This window comes from Oryx dammah, unplaced genomic scaffold (genome assembly GCF_014754425.2).
Source record: "Oryx dammah isolate SB20612 unplaced genomic scaffold, SCBI_Odam_1.1 HiC_scaffold_22, whole genome shotgun sequence".
Classification (NCBI taxonomy): domain Eukaryota; kingdom Metazoa; phylum Chordata; class Mammalia; order Artiodactyla; family Bovidae; genus Oryx; species Oryx dammah.
The window spans coordinates 19840660-19858695 of record NW_024070206.1 but is presented as its reverse complement, the minus strand read 5'-3'; the positions used below and the strand labels follow the sequence as shown (position 1 = coordinate 19858695).

Genomic DNA, 18036 nt, shown 5'->3' with positions numbered 1-18036 from the left:
TCAGTCACATCTTTGCTTGAAATTTTCTTTTTATTCAGTTTCTAGTGAATATCCTGGGGTGGTTGTTCAGTGAAAGGTGTTCCTGGAGATACATTGTGCATTATCTGGATAAACACACATTTATCCTGTGTGTTTTTTTTTTCTTCACAATTTTCCTGATTTACGTTTTTATGGCTGCTGGTTCTTTGTTGCTGTGTGGGTATTCTCTAGTTGTGGTGCACAAACTTCTCATTGCAGTGGCTTCTCTTGTGCAGATCACAGGCTTTAGGTACTCGGGCTTAGTAGTTGTGTTTCCTGGGCTCCAGAGCACAGGCTCAGTAGTTGTGGCGCAAGGGCTTATTAGTTGCCCTGTGGCCTGTGGGATCTTTCTAGATCAAGGATTGAACCTGCGTCTCCTGCATTGGCAGCTAGATTCTTTGCCACTGAACCACCAGGGACTCCCCCTCTTGTGCATTTTCTACTGCTGTATATTTGGCTGTTAAAATTTTTTTTTTTTTTACCATGATGGGAGTTAAGGATCTCTCAGACATACCTTATAAAGAAGAAGTTCTTATATAATTGCTATTTCTTGCATTTACTTAATTTCATCTGAGTTTTTGAAAATGTTGACATCTGTCTTAGAAATAATCTAAATATTAGCAGGGAAGTTAACTTCACAGTATTGTGTACATATTTTGTGGAATTGCTGATTCATTCTTTATAATCTCTTATTAGATTTATATTACATAATTTAAACCATACAGAGCCTCTAAAAAACCTCTTGTAGGCCATTGAAAACCATAAATGCTTGGTAAAAAATTTTAAATATAATTAGTAGGACAGTGGAAAAAGTTCAGAAATCATGAGGCTGTATTGTCTCCTCCTACACTTTGTTGTCTTAGACTCATTTAAACACACTGATAAACTCTTGAATAGGTGTTTATTTAAAATCTATTTTAGAAAAAGCTAGTTATATTGAAGCACTAATAAACGGTAGTGAGTTTTAAGTTACCTAGAACTTCTCCTATAAATATTCTAGTTGTCTGGTTTTAAGAGCTGTTATCACTAAATACTAATGTGAAAACTAAATTTATAAGTGGTTTTAAATACAAATTTACTAGATTTTGAGTTTATAGGACTGTAATAGTTAATGTTAGCAAAGTTTTGAAAATTTTCCGAACAAGTTTAGAGAGGGCAATTATAGATACTTAATTTTTAAAATAGTCATTTGTTTATTTTGTGGGTTGTTAAAGATGTAGCAACTTAAAAACGTAGACAAGGTAAAAATAATTGAAAATCATAAAATTGATTCTGAATCAACTTTAATAATCCAGTGTTTCTTGCAACTTTGCTGGTTTCCTTTAAATTTTCAAATTAGTGAGTGAGTGCTGGGAATGGTCAAAAGTCAGTGATATGTCCTTTCTTCTTCAGTAATGCTGCAGCCTTTTGACTATGACCCCAATGAGAAGAGTAAACACAAGTTTATGGTACAGACCATCTTTGCTCCACCAAACATTTCAGACATGGAAGCTGTGGTGAGTAGAGAAATTGAACAGAAATCTTTTGGGGGAATGTTGTTTAAACTTGGGTTTTGTTTAGTTCTTCATTGAGAAACCTACTTTTTAAAATTAAAAAAATATGTACATCTCTTATGGATAATCCTAACTCATGTCAAGAATGAAGGAATTTTATAGTCGTATTTGTTAGAGACGGTTTAGAAGTCCATTGCTAACAGTGAAGCCCCGTCATCTCTAGGGATGTTAGTGTGGTTTTAATGGTGGTGACAGTAGCTCTTGTAAGGTTCTGTAGAAAGTTCTGTGGCACCTGGAAACCCCCCAATCCCTGCCTCCAGGCAGCTACTCTAACCCTTTAGTTATCCCTCGAGAGGAAACCTACTTGTCGCAACTGTATTTCCTCTGTCTCATTGTTTGGTTTCCTTTGTTTTTAGTGGAAAGAAGCAAAACCCGATGAATTAATGGATTCTAAATTGAGATGTGTATTTGAAATGCCCAATGAAAATGATAAATTGGTAAGTAGGAAAATTTAAGAAACTTGGAAGCTGCTCAGCTCTTACACTGAGATTGACCTTCTGCTGCTGGTTTTGGCCTTGGTGGGGGTGTGATGCATGGTACAGCTGTTCTAGATTCGGTGCTTAGGCTTTTTTAAAAGCATGGTATGGACATGCTCTTTTTATGTTACAACATTTTGTTTGTTCAAGAGGAAAAGTACTTTTAGATACTTTTGATTAAAAGTATGATTAAAAAAGAAATAGTTAAAAAAGCTGCATGATGGAGAAGAACCATCTCTTCCTACCAAAATCTTACCACTTAAACCACTTCAAGTTCTTTGTTAGAATAAGATGTGTGTGTACATAAATATAATTAAGTTACAGACATAAACTGCCTTTTGGCAGCTATATACCTGCAGTCTGCGGGTAAGATTTAATTTACATGGACATTTAATTTACATTTATTCCAGATTTGGTTATTCCCAGGTATTTTGTTCACTATTGTTATTTGTCAAAATAACTGATTTTATCCCTTAGTAAATGATTTTTATGTTGCGTTTTGATTAGTGTGAGGCAAATAAAATTTGAGAGAGAGTTTAAAAAGTAGCCTTAGAGAATGGGTTGTGGTTGCTTTCTCTGTTCCTTTTGTGAAATGCAAATTTAAATTTTTTCTGTGGTTTTTAGGAGGGACTTGAGGGGTCGGTAGATTTGTGTGCATGTGATTTAACATATAAAGTAATATGAACACATAGCATGGTTTGGCACAATTAGGTTATAATCTGACATGACTGTTGTCTTTGCTCTGGAGGCCGTTTGCCCTGTTGAAAAGTAAATTTGCAAGTTAAATACATGGGCTCCATTATTGTGTTTCTCTTTGAGGATAAGCTGAAATAAAAAAATGCCTGAGTGGCAATTAGGTGTTGACCAAATCACTTACTGCGTTTTTAATGCCTTTTTAAGGGTATTTTGAAATATTTGCCAAAGATAGAGAATGTGAACACATGTTCTTACTGGAGAGCGAGGTTCTGATGGTGCAGTAGCACTGATGAAGCTTTGACACTTCCCACATAGAGTTCACTTTCTTTTTTGCTGAGGCTGCTAGGAGGCTAATAGCTTGTGTAGTTCTTACTGGAGCCAAGAAAGCACAGTAGCACATTGTTTGGGTTGACTTGTTTTATTTCTAGTTTTATTGAGCTGTAGTTGACAAGCTGTATAAGTTTAAGGTGTCAGCATAAAGACTAGTCTTCCATACATTGTGAAATGATTACTGCAGTAAGTTTAGTTAACACCCATTGTCTCATACAGCTACCAAAAAACAGTTTTCCCCTGTGATCAGAACTCTTAGGATCTGCTCTCTCAACAGGTGTTGAGTGTACCGCACAGCAGTGTTAACTGTAGTCACCATGCTGTATGTTACATCCCCAGTTCTTGTTTATCTGGAAGGGTGTACCTTCTGACCACCTTCATCCAGTCGCTCCTCCCCATACCCGACTCTTCTAGCCACAGACCTGATCTCTGTTTCTGAGAGTTTGGGACTTTGTTGTTGTTTTAAGATTCCGTGTCTAAGTGAGCTCATCATACAGTATTTGTCTTTCTCTCACTTCACTCAGTGTAACGCCCCTATACACACATTCCAGTCCTTGCATATACACCACAGCTGCTTCATCTGTTCTCTTGATGGACATTTAGGTTGTCCCCATGTCTTGTCTGTTATGGATGATGCTACTGTGTGAACATGGAGCTGCAGATCTCTCTTCCACACGGGCTGTCCTTCCCTTCAGATGTGTTCCAAAAAGTAGAGTTCGTTGGAATAGGGTTGACTTATTTTAAAAACACATTTGGGTATTTTCTCACTTTTATGAGTTTTATGATTTTTACAGTTGTTTAATAAGCACAGAGCTGTCTTTCAGCTGAGCTTCTCTTATGCTCTGGATTGGAGACCATTTGAGATTATAGTCTGAAAAGGGCCGGGACCCAAGTAGTATTGGAAACCAAACCAGAGATTGAGGGAAATGACATGACTATGATAGATGGGCCCAGCCATCTTCCACCTTACACAGGGAAGGAAGCAGCAGGTGCCCCAGACAGAGGTGTGGCCCAGATTATCCAGCAGAGTGGCTTTGGGTCTGCTAAAGGCTGGAGCAGATACTGCGTGGTGAGCTCAGGACCCCGCACCATGGAGCTAAAGCCAAAGTAGTTTGGTCCTAAAAGTTTTTCAGAGTAGGTTGTTAGTAACCTGGAGTGTGTGCAGCAGTTTCAAAGTTCTCCAGAGAGTAGCTGATCCTGAGCTTGATACACTGGCTGCAGAAGGATCTGCACTTATTGAACTACTTGGACTTGCAGTATAGTTCTTACTGACCAATTAAATAATAGGGAATACTTGCTAAAGGTAATGATTTTTTAAAAGCAATTGATTATGAAAAACTTTAAATACCTAGAAAAATGAACAGTAAGTTAACCCCCTGTGAACCAGCTTTATAAATAATGACCAGTTTGATTTTATCTCATCTCCATCATATGACCAGTTTGATTTTATCTCATCTCCATCACTTCCCATCTCATTTACTGTTTGAAGTCACATCTCAGACATAATTTCAATCCGTTATTGTTTCAGTATGTATTGTTCAAAGCTAAGGATGTTAAGAAAAGTAGAAGAGTGAAGACAACACTGTCATTAGTCTTTGAAAGTTTAATGTATCATTAACATCACGCTGCCAGTCAGTGTCACACATGTCATCTGGACATTTGTAGTTTGTTTGATTTGAAATCAAACATACTGCTCTTGGATGATATGTTTCATAAGACTCTTAAACTGTAGATTCCCTTGTTTTCCTCTTGAAAATTGTTTAGTAAATCAGGTTTGTCCTGTAGAGTTTCCTGGAGCTTGGGTTTTGTTGGTTGTATCCTTCAGGTGTCATTTAACTTTTCTGCTGTTTTTGGTATTTCCCATAATCTAATCTAGAGACTGGATTAAATTGAAGCTTATTTTTTGCTGGTGAGCGAGAGGGCAGGACTGCTATATAGATGATTATCTGTTCTTTCAGGGAGGCACATAGTGTCTTTTTTGTTTTGAAGCTAGCAGCTGTTGGTGTGTAGACAGTGGTTCCCAGCCAGGGGACATTTGTCCGTGTCTGGAGGCATTTTTGGTTGTCACAGCCATTGGGGTGGGGGGGCGGTGTCTACAGACAGCTAGTGGGTAGAGGCCAGGGACGCTGCTTGCAGGACTATTCTCAGAGCAAAGATTCTCTAGCCCTAAATGTCAGTAAAGTCGAAAGTGAGAAAGCATGGTTTAGGCCCATTAATTCACTGAAGGTTGCGTAGTGGTGATCTGTCATTCCTGCTTCATTGTGTTAGAAGTATGTGGCGCTCGTTTGATACTTGCTGATACAGTCAGGGCTGGAGTTCTCAGTCTTTCTCTTAGGTTAGAAGCATCCACTCACTGTGTCCTGGGGACGGTATCCGTTAGCTTTTCACCTCCTTCCTGTTCTCCTCTTTGCTGTCTTCTGTGGACTCACGGACTTAAACTCATTTGTGTTTCAGCCCCTCAGAGGTACCATGTTGGTACCAGGCGTTCTGTAAAATACTCTTTTGGAAACTGTTCCTGCTTAAACTCATTCTTGTGGTGCTGCTAACCTGCAGGTTCTACAAGAAACCCCTGTGACACAGGGTCACTGAAGTGGGCGCAGCCTGCCCCAGACCTGCTGTCTGAATTGTTGAGCAGTGACTTCCTGTTGAGGTGTCGGCTTTCCGTTGTGTCAAAATCTTTATAGAAAATGTGAAGCATCAAAGTAACCAAACCTGGAGTGTTTATAATATAAAAAATACAAAGTTTTTGTGTATTTGTTATAATGGTTAAGGATGAAACCTTATATGTATGTATGGATACACACATGCGCATGTAAAAATACATTTGAAACACCTCTTTTCTAATGCTTTATTCATGTAGTGATAAGACCCTGTTGGTAAGACCCTAATGGAATCTTGCCACTTCCAGTTCTGTGTTAACCACAGACAATTTTAATGAAACTGCTCTAAGATCATAGTGTCTTTGACATACTATTTTCTTTCTAACATCCATAGGTGCAGTTATGAAATTACTTAATACCCCATTTCTGTATATGTGTCTTCACTTTAGTGAGAACTTTGTTTATTAGGGAATTAGGGCATCGTTGAGTCGTGTTTTGCATAGATAAAGTTTGTCAGTTTACTACAGATAAATTGGTTAGGTGCCATATGAAGCTGAATGCTGCCTACACAAACTGATTAAAGAGTACACTCCCTTATTCAAGGAAAACATACTTCTAAACAGTTAGTAGCATGTATTTTTAGAAGTAAAGTATGAAACATTTTTTAGTATATAGTTAGGATTATTGTGTGGTAAATTCCTATGGTGACATGGTTTGACCTCTTATTTGTTTAGTTTGTCCGTTTATATGTTTTTAAAAGTGTGTTAATTTCAGTAAAATTCAGTTTAGTCTTGACCAAGTTGCTGGTGACAGCCTGTGGTTTAATACACAGCTCCGTCCAGATGGCACTCGCATTGTGTTCAGCTGAAGAGAAGCCCATGCCAGTTAGAGGCCCCTTCCACATTCACTCTGAAGAGTTGCCCATCTGAATTTAGGACCTTTAGTAATCATTTGGAAAGCTTTAGTTAATATCCAAAGCTGATGGATGGTGCAGTAGCTATCATAGTTGTTATACTTTGGTCTCAGGGTTGGTGTAGGCAGCAAGTCTCAGCGTTGTGATGTTGACTCGGTGTTTCTTAACGTTTGGTACCCCATCCCCTTCTCACCCCTGCCCGCAGCCCCTCACCCACCTCCCTGATCCACCACAAGGAAGTAGACAGTCAGTGAAGCGTATTAGGAAGGCGCCCAGTGTGACCTGTGTCTGTTCAGGTGTGCTCTTATTTCTTAGCGTTTACTGCTCCTAAAGACAGTTGGAAGAGAGTGTGTTATGTTGTTGATTTCCTTAGGGATTTTAGAGCCTTGATGCCAGATATATAACTGCGAAAATGAAGGGTTTGGTTATCCCGTAGGAAAGGGGCTAGTATAATGGTTGAGTCCGTTGTTGTTGTTGTTGTTTATCGTTTAAGGAAGTCATTTTTGTGATGAAACAGTCATAATGTATTTGAACCATCATTAGAATATGGGCTTCTTTTTGGGAAATCGGTCTCTGATTTGGATCGTACTTAGAATAGCCTAGGCGTCCAAGAAACCTTTCATTTTAGAATGAAAAGAGGTCCTGTTACTTACACTTCCTGGGCAGCTATGCTTTTAGGCACTGAGACTTGTGGCCCCCAGTCCTCAGGGCCCTGAGCATGTTGTTGATGCGTTTTAGTTAGTTCATGGCAAGCACAGTTCTCTGAGTTATTAACTGTTGTTAGTTATGATTATCTCTGTATTATGAAATCTGACATCCAGTTAGTGTTCGTGGTTTTTTTAGAATGAGTGTGGTTTCAAATTAACTTGTTAGTAATGATATTTGATCACCTACTCAGTTCTGTTGAAATAAAATTTTTTGTGTTTTTTTTAGGCCACCAACTCTACTTGACATTTTCCAAATTTAAAAAAGTATTACATTTCATTTATAAGCCCTCCATTTAACATCTGTTAATGACATTTGCTTTATGATATAATGTTATTTTCAAGGAAAAAATACTTATCGTAATGAAGAGTGAAGGGCAGTCAAAAAAGGGAACCTTAGGGGTCCTGTGTATAAAGATTTTCTGATTACGTGTGCATTATTTTCTGTTGAGATAAAGAACAGATTGGCGACAGTGCATTATCAGATAAGATGGAGAGGTCTTATCATAGTTATGTATAGTGACCTGGATATCAGTAAGTATTATTTGATCTGCTACAACCTTTTTTGTATGGTATTATCTTTTAAGTGTGTTAAAGGAATTTGAGAAGATAGAGAACTGTGGAGATACAGTGGCGTACTAGAATGTTCTGTGTGTCTGTGTCTTGATCCTGGGAGGTAGGTAGGGGGGTGTGTGCACATGTTTGTGTTTGTGGGAGGGATGTCTGTGCTGAATACAGAAGTGTATAAATTATTGTAATTTTTGAACCCTTGAAAAAATTCATTTAATTTAAACATTATTCAAGTTGAGTGTTTTCAAAGGTAAGAAAACGGAAGTGCTTGTTCTTCAGGTATTGACAAGTATTCATTAGTAACAAAAATTAGGAGCCACGCAGATAGAAGGTCCTTATTCTAGGACAACATGAGGCTGGCCTAAGGTTAATAAGGTTTATACATTTAGTTTAGTGAATGTAATGCAAGATGATTGTAGCTAATTCATAGAAAAAAAACTTCAAAAAGGTACTTTTTGCTCTAACATAGCTATTATTTATTACTGTTTCTTATGTGTGACACGTCTTTATAGAATAAGTTGAATGTTGAGAGCCTAATGATCTCTGTGTTAGTCGTCCCCAGTCCCTCGCAGGAGCGGTCAGAGCTCGGTGTGAATCTGAGACTGTGTTTCCCCTGCACCTCAGGGTCTCGCTCCTCCAGGGCCCGCCGTGGCCGTCGCTCCGCTGAGCAGCATCAACAGCACAGGCACAGCACCTACCACTTATAGTGCGAAGAATGAGCCCAGGGGCTTCAGTGTGTTCAAACAGGAGAAGCAGAAGGTTTGTTTCAGGAGCTGACAGATAGGCGAGTCTGCCAGTGCCACTGATCACGGTGACGTAGTCACTGAGCACGTGCGAGCTGTTTACTGTGAGTGTTTTATGTGCAGTAACTAGAGCTGAAAGTTGCAGCTGTTTAAAATGACAGCAGAACCACAGTAACTTAAAAACCACGCATACAAATTCTTCTGTTTAAACAGCAAACACAGCACTCGATAACATCCCAGTCGTGAGCAGAACAGTGTAAATGGGAGCATTATTATGAAATGGGTGACTTTTTCACTGTCACTGAGAGGTTTGGGGAGCATCTTCTGGGAAAAATCTGACAGAGGCAGCAGGTGTCAGTAAGGGGGAGGAGCTGGTGGATGTCACTCTCCAGGCAGGTGTTTATGTTTATACATAAGAAAGATCAATGAGATTTCTGCCTTACATCTTCTGTCCCATGCAGCTGACGGTCACTGTCTTTAACTGTCGGTGCCCCCCAGGGAGAATGGTGGCAGGAGCCCTACAGATCTGAGGTCACATTTGAGTTTATTAGTGTCTCCGTGTGTGCGCCTGTGTGTATGCTTGTATGCACCTAACATCCATTGAGTCCCTGTCAATGACCTTGACTTCCTGGGGGTGTCCTGGGTGCTGTAGGCTGCCTCTCTTTCACATTCCTGCTTCTCGGGAGCTCTAGCTTTCAGAGAACACAGACACTAAGGCTTCAAAAACCTACTCCTTTCTCTAAAGGCCTGATACTTCTAACAGTTTTGTGATTTTAGTTTAGACTGCAGATGTATTGATACTTCGGTCACTTTACATTCAAACACCGCCTCCTCTCAGCTGAGGTCTTATTTGAGCCTCCTGCGGTTCTCTGGGCTTTGCCCTTTACCCTCTGCACATGCTCTGGACCCCTCACTCCCCCAAAAGCCACGGGTGTTGCCCCGGTGTGCGTTCTTTTCCTCCTCTGTCCATCCCAGGGCTTCAGTGCAGAAACCAAATTTGCCTTTTATCCCAGCTTTCCTTTTCTGGCAGCCCCTAAGCCCTTGCTTTTTCTAATTATCCCTAAAGGGAATAATTCAGAGTATTGGAACTGAAATTCTAAAGGAGGCTTTCTAAAAAGTACAGCAGTAAACTCATCTCCTAGGTGGAGGGGCTTGCTGCTGATAGGCTGAGTCATGTGGAGCAGAGTAGCGTGGCCTTGACTGCCGAGTCGCCGTGTTAGATGTGCGCAGTGTCACTGCTCCTTGACTGCTCGGCCTCACAGCTTGTTGAATGCCTCCAGTTGGTGTCCGTGGCTCTCAGAAGAACCTGTCTCCTCTTTGGGGAGCGTCCGAAGCAACTTTGGAGGAGGGACCATGCAGTGGAGCCTGTAGTTAGGTCCCAGCAGCCTTGGTGTCTCTAGCTTGTCCCGCACCAGTGACGCCCCCACTCAACCCTTCTCTAGCCACCCCGAGTTAGGTTCTATATGCTTCCACTACAAAGTAGTTGATCAGTAAATTGGATTTCCTTGCCCCTGCTGTGTGTGCCAACTGGTTTGCAGGGACCTGAATGCTTGTGAGCACAGGGTGTGTATGCACTCACTCAGTGTGACTACCTCATGACCTGTTAGGCTCACTTCTGACAAGTGTTTAGGCTTCACTATTATCCTGTGCATCCTAGTCTTAACGTGTATGCACCACAGATTGGTCATGACATTTCTTTTCCTTTTCCTTATAAAGGCGATATAACTACATTAAGGAAAATTTTCAATTAAAAGATCTCATTCTGTCACTGTGAGATGCTGTCAGTTGACGTGGTATTTAAAATCCCAGAGTGGGAGCTTCCCATCAGATGTTAATAAGAGTGAAATGTTTAAGTAACTTAGGTAAGGCACAGAATAGTATTTAGTGACATCATGTTGTTTAGAATGACACTTAAAAGATGTACATATAAATGAATAAAGAAAGATTTAAAAGTTACATGTATGCTGAGTTTATAAAACATGCATATGAAAGAATATTGGAAGATAATATAGGAATGATAGTTATGTTGAATTGATGAGAGAATGGGAGGTAATTTCCTCTCTCATATTCTCAATTTTCTAGAATTTCAAAAATTTGTTCAAAAATAAAAAGCCATTTGGGAAGAGTTTGATGAGTCCTTGTTCTAATTTTGTCTTTGCTTGAGTTGACCTTTTGTATCTCCTCTTAATTTCTTAGTCAGTTTTCTGGCATGAGGGTGATACTCTTTCCCCAAACCGGGAGAGTGCTGAGTTGTGGTATTGTGGACTGTTTGTCTTCATGAAGGAAAGAAGGCTGTGTGCCATCCTGGTTCCCAGATGCTGGGCTGCTTCTAGGTGGAAAGTGAGAAGTCACTTGGGAAGCCATTTTGAAGTGAACTCTAGTGACTGTGAAGGAAAGGAAGAGAGAAGCTATTGGTGGAGGGTACCAGCATCTGAAATGGGATTTTTAGCAGACCTGAGGGGCTTGGCTGGGAAGGAAGAGAGAGGAGAAGGAGGCTCGCACGGAAGCAGAGAGGATCATGAAGCAAGCTTCTTGTACCCGGCCCAGCGGGGATGCTTTGGAGAGAGATGGGGATCTGAGTGTTGACTGGGACCTCAGTATCATCAGTGGTGCTCATTTTTACGTGGCTCTAGACATAGCAATCCGAGCACAACCCCTTCATAGGAAGTACGTCTTGTCCCCGTTTGTACTCGGTGTGAATTCCAGAACTGGGATGCTGTGGCAGGTGTTGACTGTAATTAAATCCTCTGATGAGTACTGTGGAACCTGCCATAAAGTTGATTTTGAAAATGTTTTTGGTAGAATTTTATATCTGAAGCAGTTTATACCTTGCTATCTAAAAAGTTAGATTTTTAGTAAGTAAAATTTTAATTGAAGACAAGACTTGCTGTGTTAGTCCTGTTGGGGTGCTTGAAGGTGGCGAGGCGGTTCGGTGGACAGGTGTCCAGTTGAGGCTCGGGTCACATGGGTCAGTGCTGGCTGGACTTAAGACATGGGGCTTGTAATTTAAAGTGCCAGAGCACCACATTGGCTCTGTACTGAATTTCAGGGAGTGTTACTTCATAAACGGGGGGGTCACTCATGTTTGAGCGCAGTTGTCAGGCGGACTATCCCTACCTGCTTTTTCCCCACGACATGTGTTTGTGCTCATTATCTCCCTTTCAGGCTCCAGGTCCTCCAGTGACTTTTTCTGTGAACAGAACTTGGGTTTTCTCTCACGCATTTCTCTTAGGTGGTCTGATTTCATTTGAGTGGTTGCAACCGCATCCCCCTGCCCTCCGGCACCTCACTCGGGCCGCAGAGTCAGCACTGACCGTGAACTTCGTGTGTGGATCCAGGCAGGCGTCCCTCAGTGTCCTTGTTGAGTGACCACTGGCTGGGGTGCTGGGTTTAGGGGTGAACGCACAGACGAGTGACTCTTGCTCTCCCAGACTTTGAGGTGTTGTAGGGAAGAATCTTGGAGGACGATGTGAGCTGCATGCTCGCTGCTCTGGGGTGGGAGGTGGACGCAGAGCAGGGAACCACGTGTTCGGACCTTGGTGACCACTCATGCTTACTGTTGTCCTATAGAGCTGGTCACCGGGGACCAGATGTTGGACATTTTAAAAACTTTAATAATGAAATTGAAACCTGTCAGAACTTTCTGTGTAAATAATTTCTTGGACAAGGATGTGGAGTTTAAGTTTTGTTTAAAACTATTAAGGAGAGTTGTCAGTTGACGAACTCCCCGCCTGCTATCTTTGTGATGCAGAACGACATGGAACCCAGCAAAGCCGTTCCCCTGAACGCTGCGAAGCAGGACGGGCCCGCGCCAAAGCCGCACAGTGTCTCCCTCAGTGACACCGAGACGAGGAAGCTCATGGAGGAGTGCAAGCGGCTGCAGGGGGAGATGATGAAGCTGTCGGAAGAGAACCGGCTCCTGAGGGTGAGTGCCCACCTGGCCCCACTCTGTGGCGGCCTCAGCGCCCCTCTCGCCCTCGGCCTGGGCGCTGGGGCCTGGCGTGGCCTGGCTGCTTCCTCGCTCGCTGGCGCAGCCTCCACGCCCGGGCCTGGCATTGTCGGCTGCAGCAGCAGTGCAGTTCCTGCGAGGGGCCCCCGTTGTCCAGGGCGGGCCACCAAGGTGTGCTTAGTCGGAATTAAGATGTGCTGTGAGTCACAGAGTGCAAGAAAAATCCCTGTTTTGTATTGTTACATTGAAATAATATTGAATTCTATTGGATTCAGTAAAAGATACATTATTAAAGCTAATTTTATCAAGTTTGGTACCTTTTTAATGGGCTTAGAAAATTTTAAATTTCTTGCATGGCTCCCATTGAAGGCCCCTGTGAGGTGGCTTGACCTGTGCTAAGATAGTTTTTCTGGCTGTTTCTCCCTCTCCCAAGCCCCTCTCCAAGGCCCCTGCCCCGAGCACCTACCTGGAGGGTGGAAAGATGGTCTCTGTTTCACAACCACACACAGCTCCATGCAGTTGTAAGGGGGCTGCTGTTTGCCCTTTTCCTTTACCTGCCATGACCTCAGTTCTGTGTTTGGTGGACGGTATGCTCCCTGGCGTGCTGAGCCCAGGTGTTCAGAGAGCTGAGGCCTGAATGCCAGGAACTGCCAGGCTGACCAGGCTGGGAGACAGGTGATGGAATTGACAGATGTTCTCTTGGAGATGCTGTTTGAAGAAGCATCCTACTTTTTAAAAGATAAAAGAACCCTGAAGACCACTGGTGCACGGAGTTGACCTCTGGCCCTTTAACAGCTCACATCGAGGCTGGCATTGCGGCAGCCTTCGTGGGCAGGATCTCCCCACTGCCCTTCACCTCCCCACCCCCGCTTCCTCATCCAGCCTGTTCGTCGAGTGTGCTGTTAACTCTTACCTCATGTCCGGGCCACACTCCAGACCCAGAGAGGCAGAGTCATCTGGAGTGCCTTTTAAAGTTCTCTCTGGGACCGAGAGTCATTGTGGTGTCCACATAGGACTAACCAGAACAAGACCCAAACCCACAGCCCCTCCGAGCAGCCGGTCATGCGGGCAGACGGCATGACGCCCAGTGCATGTGGTGTTACTGGTGAACGCGCCGGGGGTGCAGTGCGAGAAGTGAGACCGGCCTGTGCTGAGGAGGTGAAGCATTGCCTCCTCTCTGGTCACGGTGGTAGGCCAGGGGAAGCCGGCTGCCTCGGCGCACAGGCGTGGGTGTTTGCTAGCGTCACTCTGCAGCTGGTGAAGTGTCGTGACAGCCTCCTGCTTTGAGTGACTGCTGTCATGTTACTGAGAACCTTGTCCCCTAAAGTCCCAGACTGACTGTCAGAAACTGCTGTGTGAGACAGCATCAGTCAGGATGGAGCGGCCGCTCTGGTCTGGAAGTAGAGATCACCTTGTGGAAAAGTGGTCTCCAGTCCAGGTGCAGAGCCTTGGGGGTGGGGTCCTGCGAGCAGCTCTCCCCGCCGTTGTGTCCCTCCTTTCTCACAAACCAGGGTCCTGTGTCTCCTCCGTGGTCCAGGCCGGGTGCCAGCCCTTTACTCACACCTTCCCTCTCCCCCAGTCCCGCAGGGTCCCGGCTCTTCCTGTGGGGCTGGCTGGCCACGTGTCTGTAAGCTGGGCTCTGACTAGCACGGACCTGTTTCTGGTCGTCTGTGGCTGAAGGGCCCATTGTGAGGACACTGTGGGCCCCCCGGGTCACCTCCGTGTGGCTCTGTTGTCTGCCTGTGGATTTGTAGCTTGTGGTCTGATGCACGTTTGTTTCTGAAACCTCTTTCTGTGCCTGTGTTTTTTCCTAGGATGAAGGCTTACGGCTCAGGAAGGTAGCACATTCGGATAAGCCTGGATCCACCTCAGCTGTGTCCTTCAGAGAGAACGTCACCAGTCCTCTTCCTTCACTTCTTGTTGTCATTGCAGCCATTTTCATTGGATTCTTTCTAGGGAAATTCATCTTGTAGAGTGGAGCATGCAGAGTGCTATTTCTTTTTTTCCTCTTGACCAGAAAAGATTCGTTTACCTGCCATCTCACTGGTAGTGTGGCCCACGGTGGCCATGCTCTGTGTGTACAGCGTCATGTAGGCCTCGCCCGTAACGGTCTCACGGTTAGAAAGAAACGCATAAGAGCAGAGTGCCGGGCTCCGGACAGCGCCACCGCCACCAGACCGTCCCTAGCAGGCGTCATTGCACATTCAGTCCTTTATGAAATTCATAAATAAAGAATTGTTCTTTCTTTGTGGTTTTAATAAGAGTTCAAGAATTGTTCAGAGTCTTGTAAATGTTATTTTAATAATCCCTTTAAATTTTATCTGTTGCTGTTACCTCTTGAAATATGATTTATTTAGATTGCTAATCCCACTCATTCAGGAAATGCCAAGAGGTATTCTGTGGGGAAATGGTGCCTCGTACAGTGTAAATTTTCTCCTTCACCTTTGCTAATATCATGGCAGAATTTTTCTTATCCCTTGTGAGGCAGTTGTTGACTGAGTTTTTCATCCTTCCAATCCTGTCCCATGGTATTTAACACAAAAATAATAAAACTGTTAACAGATTCTTGCTCGATAGCTTGTCGTGTCTGTCGTGTCCTGAGGCGGGTGTCAGGGAGCACGCTATGTGGCGATCTGGGTTATGAAATGCATGACTTATCTCACGGAAACCCCTGCAGGTGTCATGGTGTTTGTGGTTCAAAGGCCTCATTCCTTTAAGGAAAGGAATTGGTAAGGTTTCAGGACACTTTTGGTATTTTGGAAGGTCATAATCCGTTTGTCTTCAAGATAATACAAAATAAGCAAGTATCATGAGAATTTAAAAAAAGTGCTGTAATGTCAGTCAGTTTATGTGTCTGCCCTGTGGCGTGATTCTGTTTAATTTATCCTGTTCTTAGGTTCTTTGAGTATCTATCTTCTCAAGAAAGACTAATTTTCCTTGGTTCTAATCACTGCTTTTTGACCAGCCTAGTGATTTTGTAGCATCTCAGAATAATACTTAAACGTACCCCCGCAGCTCTCCCCAGCCCCGGTCCAATTTGACATGTGAGGTAACTTCCATTATGGAATTTTGGTATTACCGAGTAAGCCTGGGGAATTCCTTTGTGAAAAATGACCTTTGCAGGTCTCTGTGTCAACCACGTGAAGTGGGTTTTTGGTGTAACTGCGTGGCAGGGTCTGGTGTGCTTCCCTTAGAAGTAACTAAGTCTCACTTAGTTACTTCTGTGTTGGCATAGAAAATCTTGAAACTAGAAAAAATAGATTCACTCTTTCTACTAAGTACAATCTAATCCAACAAATGTTGATTTTTGAAAATAGGTGTTGGTTTTGTAAAAGAAGCACTGATATCGGAAAGGGAAGTTGGACTCGGGGACCTGGCGTGCAGTGAAGGATGTTGGCCCCGCATCTGTGTGCATTTCATGAAGGAGAGAAAAAGTCTGAAGTATTTGGTTCCATTTTCATTTCATATGTGTTTTGGGGCTTGCCAGATCCATGTGCTGTATGGTGTCTTCTAGAAAACCCCTTGCCTGTGTGCACGAGTTACAAGAACATACGCATGTCTCTGGAGCCACCTGCCTGCCCGGGGCCCAGGGTGGGCGCTCCTTCTAGTTGGAACCTGGGAACACGCGCCAGCAGCAGCCTTGCCATCCCACCCCGTCAGTGCAGAAGCAGGCACTCCCTGGCCTAAATCTCTCCCTGTGATCAGTGTTACTGGTGATGAGCATCAGGTTGGCAGTTTAGTTTTCAAGCTAAATTTAGCAGAATCCCATTTGATGGGAATCCTGTGTAGTTAGTGTTCATTTTGTTCAGCCCCTTTGTTTTCTGGTTGAGGGCTCCGAGGCCTTTTGGGGGGCTGAGAACTTCCCTCGTGTCTCATGGGAGGTGGAGGCAGGGCCGGACCAGGAAGCCTGCTCTCTGGACTCCAGCTTCCTGTCTGTTTCTGATAACTTTGACATGACAGGAATAGTGGACATTAATACACTGTTTAATAACAGTGTGAAACTTCCTGGCCTAAGATGAAACCACAGGCTGCCATGGAATAGTCTCACCTACATGTCTGGCTTTAATGTTTAGGCTAGGATTACCCCCTCCCAACTGGTAAGAAGTAAATGCATTTTCTGGTAGGCATTTCACAGATTGCGTGATGCAGTGGTTGGTCTTAGCTGGGAACCATCTACAACATAAAAGTCCACGTGGGCTCCTCCTCTGCTTTACATTCCAGGAAGCGCTCTGACTGTACTGGAGGCGCCTCATTTCCGTATGAAGTGTGATTTGGTTGCTTTATGACAGTTACTTGAGAAGAGTCCCACTGTATTAATTGACTGGTAATATAGAGGTTAAACTGTCTTCAACCCTTACATGTTTAGAAATCTTTGCTTTGCCTGCCTGCTTACTTGGAATGTAAGCGTGAGGGGAACGCACTGCTGACATCACCGAAGCCACAGCCACGTAACTAAGGCCTTAACGTTCCTACGTGATGCTAAGTGCACCGCCTTCCTACATTCTTTCTGTAACTAATGTACGTAATTTTGCCCATTCTTGTATTTACAAGAGACAGATTTAAGAGTTACATTCTGAGTGTGTCGTATGTCACCTTAAATGATATTTGGAAAACAGTATGTATCAAAGTTGGAAATTCTCGTCAGGGAAAAGTAATATTCTTAATTTCTCTTTCTGTTATCTTAGCTCAGAAGTTCCCCTAAAATGAATGTTGTCTGCCATGGGATTTAGTTCTGGGTTGTAATCATCTAAAATATACCACTTTGAAAACAAGTTTTACCCATAAGGTAAAAAATACAGTTCCTTACAGGGTTTATCCCTGAATTGTGATCTTCTGCCACTTTAAAAACATTCAAGCACTAGTTTTCCCAGAGCTTTGCACATTGCTTTCGGTGATTCTGGTATGTGCATAAATTTTAAAACTGACCTTTATGAGAATTAGGGGACGATCAAGGTTTTACTATGTGGAAAACAACAAAACAAGGTAAATAAGTGATCTCCATATGCTAGCTTTCAAAGGAAGATAAACTATTGTGTGAATAAATAAACTGTTCAAAAATGTGGTAAAGTGTCATTTTCCTTTCTAAAAAACAGCAACGGGATTTGATCTCCACGGAGTAGGGCCATGCTGTGCTCATGCTGCGTCAGGGAGTGATGGCCTGTCGCTGACTGGGACTCAAGTCTGCTGGCAGGTGGTCTTCTCAGTGACCTTGACCTGGAGGTCAAGTGCTTTGGGGCAGGAGATGGAGTCAGCTGCACTCCAGACCTGCCCTGAGAGCCGAGCTTCTGGAGAGTTCTGGGCAGCCGTGGCCTCTTGGGAACTCCCAGCCTGTGGGGTGGGCGCAGAGAAGTGAGAACATCACTCTCAAAGGGAGAGAGTTCGGTTTTCCTGCATTTCTGATTGTAGAAGTCATGAGGTGTGCATTTTAGACAATTTGGAAAATATATTAAAAAACTAATGCTAAGTTCTGCCATCCAATATCAG

General features: G+C 43.3%; 1 protein-coding gene across 3 annotated transcripts in view; it reads left to right on the top strand.

The window, feature by feature from the left end:
- VAPA (VAMP associated protein A) overlaps positions 1-17614 on the top strand; it is a 38524-nt gene extending 20910 nt beyond the window's left edge. For 2 of the 3 annotated variants that reach the window (XM_040264619.1, XM_040264620.1), the window contains exons 3-7: positions 1411-1514; positions 1928-2008; positions 8485-8619; positions 12355-12528; positions 14367-17614. In XM_040264619.1, the coding sequence (XP_040120553.1) occupies positions 1411-1514; positions 1928-2008; positions 8485-8619; positions 12355-12528; positions 14367-14525 (653 nt within the window). In that variant the 3' untranslated portion in view covers positions 14526-17614. The remainder of the gene's footprint in view (positions 1-1410; positions 1515-1927; positions 2009-8484; positions 8620-12354; positions 12529-14366) is intronic. The other variant, XM_040264621.1, reaches the window with a different exon arrangement.
- The last annotated feature ends 422 nt before the right edge of the window (positions 17615-18036 follow it).